The sequence below is a fragment of the Sciurus vulgaris genome (genome assembly GCF_902686455.1).
Source record: "Sciurus vulgaris genome assembly, chromosome: 3".
Lineage (NCBI taxonomy): Eukaryota > Metazoa > Chordata > Mammalia > Rodentia > Sciuridae > Sciurus > Sciurus vulgaris.
Genome location: NC_136463.1, coordinates 7,616,237 through 7,624,486, shown reverse-complemented (window position 1 = coordinate 7,624,486; position 8,250 = coordinate 7,616,237). Strand labels below are relative to the sequence as shown.

The following is an 8,250-nucleotide window of genomic DNA, read 5'->3' as shown; positions in this document are numbered from 1 at the left end:
CTCTCCTTGATGATCCTAAAATTTTAAAATAAATTTTTAAAATTTAAAATAAAATAGCACATTTCACTCCATGGCACAGATATGCCCCACCTATGAATGAAGAGATCGGAGGTCAGGTCCTGAACTCTGCACAGGCCCCGCATGGCTCACAGTAGGTGTCTGGGAAACAGATTGTTTGAGCATGATACTGGGCCAGGTGTCCCCCTTTACCGGCCAGGGAGGAAGAGAATGAACGCTGCTTCAGAACTCCAAAACAAAAGTTTATTTATAAAATACTGACAGTTTGACAGGACATGGGACTTCTCGTGGTATATATTTCAAATCAATTTCTTTTACCTTTTCATTTAAAAAATAAACCTGCTAACAAGCTATGTGACATATACATATATATTTTTTTCTTACAGATAGACACCTGCCATAATGAATTCTCTCCCTTAATTTTTCTTTTATATCTTTTAAATCAAAAAATAAAGATCTGTATTGATTCTGTTTTTGGAGTCTACATGGGTGAAGAAAGGTAACACGTTTAAATGCTTTTGGTTCTTTTTATGGAAACAGAGGAGGGGGTGATCCTAAGGGGGCACCTGTGCTCAGGGTGGCAGTCAGGGTGTGTCCCTGGACAGGACCATACAGAGGCACTCGGGAGCTGGTGGTGGCTGCTCAGAGGGTCCCCGCTTCCCTCCTGCCCGCTGGCCCCTCCGCCAGTGTGGGTACTTTCACTGTGCTCTCGGGGACAGTGAGGGAAGCCCCGGCCCAGAGTGTCTGATCGTGAGGCACTGGCACCTTAGGAGTGCTGCCCGGGTCCCGGGCAGTGACAGAAGGCCTCTAGAAGCACACGTGGACGAGGCAGCGCTGCCGTGTCCTCGTACCTCTGACTCAGGGCAGTGTTGGGTTTGGGGAGGGGGCTGGGGGTGAGGGGGGCAGCCTGGGTTTGCCAACTTCTTGGAGCCCTAGAAGGAAGGAGCTTCTGAATCCAGGGCTTCTATTTGGTTTGTCTTGGTGTCTGGGTGCAGAGCTTTTGTGAATGCAGGAGGCACAGCCAGGAGCGGGGAGAGGGCAGCCTGGTGTGCCTGGCGTGGGTGCCAGGTTCCCTTAGGGCACAGCAGGGCAATAGCAAAGGGGCCAGGTGTGTCCTGGTGTGAACCCGCTTCTGGCACAGTGGCACAGGCAGGGTCCTGGCATCACTGGCTTGGGTCTCCCCGTCACCCTCTGGCAGAGCCCACCACACCCTGCCAATGTGGCCAGGTGTCTGGGAGGTGCCAGGAGCCTCGGCTGGCCCAGGAGATACGTAAACGAGAGCAAAGTCATGTCTTTGTAAGACGAATCCCAGTCCCACACCGGGAGACCCACCTGGGCTTCTGGATGTGGCTGGGGCAGTGGAGACACCACTTCTGGTGGGCGGGCATTGACCACGGCGGGGGGTGTTCACCTTGGGCCCAGCCTGACTTCCTGGACTCTTCAAAAGCTGTGACTCACAGTGTCCTCACCAGATCCCAGTCACATCCCCAGCACAAGTCACCCAGACCACGTGCGCCTTGCTGGTGGTGGGGGTAGCATGGGCCCTCCAAGGGAGTTGCAAGAGCCCTTTGCCAACACGCATGTGGGTGTGTCCTGTGCTCAAAAGTGTGTGCGTGTGGGTAAGCACAGGTGTGCATGGGCGTGTCCTGCACCTGCACATGGGTATCAGCAAGGGTGCAAGTGAGTGTGCGGGAGCACCAGGTGATTCATTAAAGGCAAAGGACAATCAGCATCATGTGCAGATTATACACACCATCTTTTTTTCTCAGCCCTGTCTCCTCCCCAGAGCTCCCTCACTGGGTTGGGCTAAAATCATTCCTGAATGCAAACTGGGAATTTCCTTAAATGGTTAAAGGGGGAAGGATGAGATTGCTTAAAAAAAAAGAAAAAAAAAGAAGAAGAAGAGAGGGCAGGAAGTGCGGCAGCGTGATCACGTGCAGCGTCCGAAGAGGCCGATGCTGCAGAGCCAGGGGTCCCGCCGACTCCATGGCAGCCTCCAGACTAGGCCAGCCCTGAGCACCTGACTCCCTGGAGGAGCCGACTGGCCCTCCATCCTCCTTTGGGGGACGGTTGTGCTTCGAGAACTCCACCAAGGGGCCCCAGGCAGAATGGGACACGCCTTGGCTGGGCCAGTTCCTCGGACAGAGGGGCAGCGGCCATCCACAGTGATGGGCTGGTCTTGGGCAGGCTTTACAGGGCTGCTTGTGGTCACCTAGGGGCCTCAGATAACCCAGGGAATCTGCTGGAAAGGCTTCTCCCTAAACTGCTGCATCAGAGGAGGCTCAAACTGATGGGAAGATCAGGCCACCAGAAGTGGCTTTTTAAAGAACATTCCTCGGAGCAGATCATGTGTGTGAAAGCTTCTCCTCCCGCCAGCTATTCTTGTCCCTCGGTCCCATCTGGCCCGCCCTCCTGGCTGGGCTCACCATGCATCTCAGATTGGACTGGGCTTCCTGACTGGCCCCTCCTGGGTCCCAGTTCTGGCCAGGCTGAGTCCAGCCAGGAAGATGTCCCCGGGGGCTGTGGCATCCTTTGGCTCTGTAACCCAGGTGCTGGGCAGACTGGGCATAGGGTGGCTGCTCTGACCTCTGGCTCAGGGAGTGGGCTGGTCTCTGGGCCCCTGTGTGCTGAGCTGAGCTGGCTACAGCAGAGACAGAGGGACATGGATCTGAAAGTGAGCAGGCTGTGGGGCCAGGAGGGCCCAAGGGGATTCTCTAGGGGAGAATCCTGGAGCCTCTCCTTGCACGTGCGTGCAGGACATGTGGGCTCAGGCACGCACACATGTGTGCTGCTGTGGGGAGGATGGGGGAGAGTGGCCTGTCTGTCTGGGCAGTGATCCTGGCCCCCCAACCTAGCCGACTTCTGCAAGGTGTGGCCCTTAATTTTGCCTGAGGGCCCAGGCCAGCCACCTTACACCTCTGCTCCCTAGACTGAGCCTTGTCTGTGCTCAGGGAAGGGAATCCAGGTAAAGGGAGGCAGGGTTTCCTTGCAGGGGAACTCTCCCCCAGCCCACAGGCCCTCTTCCTTGGATTCACAATAAAAACAAATAAAAAATATATATATGTAGGAACAAGGAAGTCGCTAAGCAGATTCCCACCCTTTAGTTTTTTTCTCCTTTTCTAAATAAACCAGATGCTTGGTGGAGAAGCTGAGGGGGGAGGGGAGCAGCGGAGGTGGCTGGCGGGCAAGGGTTGGGCAAGGCCACGCCACACCTGCCAGGGAAGGTGCAGAGGGAGATGCGGGCTCTGGGCCTGGGGACACCCGTCCTTTCTGCAGAGGAGTGTGGTGAAGGGCCCGGGAACCAGCACGTTCAGAAACGGGCAGCTGGCAGGATGTCAGAGGCTCTCCATCCTTGGGCCTTGCCTGTGGTACAGCCTGGGGTCCCGTGCCTCCTCTCCCTCTGTCCTGCGGCTCGAGCCCCTCTGCCCGCCGCAGCAGTGAGGCAGCCCTTGCCCAGGCCGTGCGGATCCTCATGGGGCAGCGAGCCCACCACCTCCAGGCCGTGGCTGGCCGGCCATGTCCTCTTGTCATTTTTCTCCCTCCTTCTCGACACCGGCTTTGCTGGCCCTGGAATCCCTGGAAAAATAAGCTCGAGAGGTGAAAAGTTGACTTGGTTTCTCGGTGTTTTGTTTTCTGGCAGGCGGTTTGGGAAGCGTGAAGGAGGAGTTTGGTATCATTTTTCTTTTTCCTCTTCCGACGTCAAACAAATGATGAAAATCCTGCGATGGGAGCCCGGGAGCCGGGGGCGAGGCTGCTGGGGGGACGGTAGAGGGTGCTCTGTTGACTCGGGGGGTTCGGTGGGTTTTGGGGGGTTGGAGTCCGGCTGGCCTTGGGCCGGAAGAGGCTGCCCTGCTGGGCGCTGTTGCTGTTGGTGACGGTGGCGTGGTCCGGCTCCCCCGAGTCACTCTCAGTGTAGCTGTACGCCTGGGCTCGCGAGATGCCCTTCTGCTGGCGCCGCCAGGAGTTGTAATACGTGGGGTCACTGATGTAGTGGTTGACAAAGGAGTGGGCCTTCTGGGGGTTTGGGTCGACCTCGTACTCACTGTCACTTCCCTGGGAAGACAGAAGATGGCGTGTCAGTGGGGTCAGGTCAGCGCGGCCAGGGCTGGAGGGCACAGGGTGCTGGGGCTCCAACCTCTGTGCTGCCCCTTTCAAGCCTTAAACTGGGGGGCAGCTCAGCTCCCTCACTGCCAAGAGGGCACAGCACCCTGATGCCCTGTTCTTGCTCCTTATTTTTTCTTTTCCGTGTTTCCTTTTTTTTAAACCACTGAGCCACATCCCCAGCCCCGTTTTATATTTTATTAGAGACAGGGTCTTGCTGAGTTACTGAGGGCCTCGCTAAGTTGTTGAGGCTGGCTTTGAACTTACCATCCTCCTGCCTGGCCTCCTGAGCTGCTGGGATTATAGGCCTGTGCCACCGCACCCGGTTCTTCCTGCTTCTTCAGAGCAGAGACTGGGTTGAAAATGTCCACTAAAGGGTTGGACACAGTTGTCCCCCATTATCCACAGCAGTGTTCCAAACCCCCAGTGGATGACCAGAACCTGAGGTGGTACTGAAGGCCACAGATACCGTGTTTCCCTACACCCACATCTATGGTAAAGTTTAATTTATACATCAGGCACAGTAAGAGATGAAGAACTACAATAACAAAATAGAACAATTATAACAACATGCTGTAAGAAAGGTTATGTGAACGTGATCTCTCTGTTCATCTCTGGAATTTTTCATTTAATACTTTGGGATCACAGTTAACCACCAGCAGCTGGAACCACAGAAGCAAAACAGAGGATAAGGAAGAGGCCCGCCCATTTTCCACAGTGTGACCGGGAGACCTGAGTTCCAATCTTTTTTTCAAATCGACGTGCAACTCACATTAATGTAAACTTAGGACATTTCCAAGTGTGCAACTCCGAGCATTCAGTCTGTTCTCTATGTCAAGGTCCATCACGTCTACTAGCTCCGAATATTGTCACCCCAAAGCAAAACCCAGTCTCTCTCCTCCCCACCGCTCCCTTGGCAACCACAAGCCTGTTTTCCATCTTCGGGGATTTACCTATTCTGGATATTTCCTACTAATGGAATTACATTCTATGTAACCTTCCAGGTCTGACTTCTTGACTTAGTGCAAGGTTTTTGAGGTTCATCCATCATGTACTGTGTAGTAATCTGGGTTTGAACTGATTCGGCGGACGAGGCAGAGCCAGATAAGATCTTTGGAGGCTCTGGGTAGTGAACAATGTGAATCCCTACGCATGCATGTTCCAAAATAAATGTGACACTCTGTTACAAAATAAGCACAAGAAAAACATCCACAAAGGTTCTGAATTTTCGTGTGACGATGGCTGTGAGCTCCCTGCCCTCTTTGAAATATAAAATAGCAAATCATTCTAAAATGTCTTTGGATACTCTGCTGCCCTAGGCGCAGGCCTCATCTGCCTCTTGGGGATGGAGACAAGAGTCAGTCTGGGGTGTAAAGTAAAATCCGACTGGTTGGAACTAAAAATATGGTAACCCCTCCCCCACCCCGAGCTCCCAGCAATGTTTTTGAGAACTCAAGAGACAACAGACGGGAACTCTTTGGAAGACAGGAGCCTGATGTTAGCGAAGAGTGAACTCAACGAAACCCCGCCTTCCTCACCCCCGGCCCGCTAGCGGCTGCCTGGGGGTGGTGAGCAAGAAGACCCAGTTAGCACCAGGCGAGGGGTTTGGCAGGGTGCACTGAGCTCTGCTTCGCAGGTAGAGAAACCGGAGCTGGGCCTTTCCAGAGGGTTCCCACCGTGGGAAATGGAAGACACCGTGCCCCAACATGGGCCCTCCAGAGACACGGCTGCAGCTCTGGGGCAGGCCCTCTCCCCGGCACGCTGACTCCCATCTCTAAGGGTTTGCCACGCCTCTGTCCCTCAGCTACCAGAGTCCAGATCTGCTTGAGGACTGAAGAGGGCCCAGGGCAGACAGGGTCTAGCTGGCAGCCACTCTGACCTGCCAGGTCTTCCCCAGCCCGGCTGCTCTTCACGCCTCCACTCCTGCCCAGAGGCCCCCAGAGGGAATGAGAGCCCACACACCCTCCCCACCATCCTCCCAGCCCATCTGCTAATTTACGCTCTCTGGCCCCTCTCCTCACCCCGCTGCAGCGCCTGCCACCTCCTGACCAGTCCCCAGCAGACATCTCCCCACTGCCCGAGACAATGGAGAGCCCCTCACCCAAAGGCACAATGAAAGTCCTGCCCAGCTGCTGGCTGAGGAACAAAAGGGACATGCAGGCAGGAGGGCGCCATATGCTGAGGGTGGGCACCTGAGGCCCAGGGCTGAGGCTGCTGGTCTGGAGCGTGCCAGGAGGCAGGAGGCTGGGGTCCTCCTGGGGGACCGGTGAAAGTCTGAGAGGAAGGGGGATGAGACCCTGCGCCACAGGGGTCCTTACAGGTTAGGCCTCTGCCCTTCGGGGGCGCGTCTCCAGAGGTTCTAGAACTTCAGCCATCCCTGGGCCCCTTTCTCGGAGAGGACACCCCAGGTCACGTGCGCTGCTCTAGAGCGCAGTGTCTCTGGGGCAAGGTGACCGTGGCATGCTCAGGTCTGCTCTGACCCTTGGCAGTGGGTGAGTGTGGGCCCATCACTGGCTCCCTCAGCCCCAGGGTCCTGTTCTGTAAAAGGCAGACCCCGCCCTGCCTGTCCACAGGCAGAATGAGCTGACCGAGGAGGGGGTGCTGGGGGAGAGGGAGGAGGTGCTGGGGAGTGGGGGAGGACCTGTAGGGAGGGGTGTGAAGGGAACAGGGAAGCAGGAGAAGGTTCAGCTTCTGTCCCCGAGCCTCCTCCCCCATGGGGCATGTCTGGTTTGGGGCAGGACGGGGCCTCTGTGGCCCTCCTGGTGGCCCAGATCCCGTTCTTGCAGATCATCACCATCCCAGGGGCTGCTCCCTCTTCAGCACCTACTGGGTGCCAGGCCCTCAGCGGAGCAGGATTCCTGCCAGGGACGGGAGAGCCAGAGAAAGCCCTGGAGAGTCTGTCCTCCCCCTCCCCCAGCGGAGCAGGGTCTTGCATCAGCAAAGGCTGTTCCCGCCTCCCTCTCCCAGAACATCTGTTTCTTTTCGGGGTGGGGGTGGGGTGAGAAGAAAGAGAGCCAGGGGGACCAGGGGTCCTCTTGCAGCTTTCAGCTCTGGGCCTCTGCGGTAATTGAATGCAGCTTCCCAGGAAGGGGCCAGAACAAAGGGGCCTTTCAGGGGCCGTCCTCGCCAGGCCAGCCACTGCCTCAGCTCCCTAGCCTCCTAGCGGTTCCTAGATCCGCAATGACTGGGCCTGGGGAGGGGAGCACAGGCTGCAGGCCTGGTGACGGGAGTCGGGAGGGGGCCGAAGGAGATAGGACCCCAGAGAAAGACGGAACGAAACGGATCCGACAGAGCCAGGCGCCTCCCGCACCAGACTCGGCCAGCACGGGAGTGAGGAGCCACCTTGGGGACAGGTGGAGACCCAGGGCCAGGCAGGGGTCGGGAGGCAGTTGAATCCCTTGTGTCCGGGAAGGATGTGTGGCCTCACAGGGAAGCCACCCTGGGTGTCCCCTCCCTACCTGTGGTCCCAGGGGCTCTCTGCCCTGCCCAGCCCTGTCCCAGGGGTGCCCTAACCCTGTGCCAGCTGGTCTGCTTCCTGCAGGGCTGCAGCCTCTTGGGAATCAGAGCCAGGGAGGGCAGCTGTGCCACCTCCTAGAAGGACTTCACTGGATGTCCCCTCAGAGTTCTGGACTCTGGGTGCTGAAATGGCTGGCCATCTCCCAGGAATGTCCCAAGAAAAACGTCAGCGCAGGTAGAATGTCACACGTGCTACCTGAACCCTTACAGGTAGTAACAGCCCATGCATGACCCCCACCACCAGCTGTCAGAGATGCCTGGGGCCAGGGGCCTCAAGGGAGGTCACTGGGCTAGGGCTGGGGAGAGTGAAGGAAAATCTCCTTCAGCTCCCCCTGTGCTGGGCAGCTGGGTGAGGCCAGGCTGCAGTGGACATGCCCTCAGAGCCAGCTGGATCCCGCGTGAGGCCCAGCCCCTGCCCCTCTGAGCGCTAAGGCCAGAGCGAGCTGTGGACTTCTCTGAGCCATTAGGTGGGGTGCGTAGATGTGGGACCAGAATGCCCCGGGCACACAGCTTGGAGCACAGCAGGAGCAGACGTGTGGTCTTGCTCCCCCCTGCTGACCCAGCCCTGCTCACGCTGAATGAATGCCACCTCCTCCAGGCAGCCCTCCCTGCACC

The 8,250-nt window shown here is 57.0% G+C and overlaps 1 protein-coding gene across 1 annotated transcript in view; it reads right to left on the bottom strand.

Moving 5' to 3' along the window:
- Positions 1-247: 247 nt before the first annotated feature.
- Positions 248-8,250, bottom strand: part of SDK2 (sidekick cell adhesion molecule 2) — a 262,214-nt gene continuing 254,211 nt past the window's right edge. Inside the window, exon 45 of the mRNA XM_079133200.1 lies at positions 248-4,071. Within this exon, the coding sequence (XP_078989326.1) occupies positions 3,718-4,071 (354 nt within the window). The 3' untranslated portion in view covers positions 248-3,717. The remainder of the gene's footprint in view (positions 4,072-8,250) is intronic.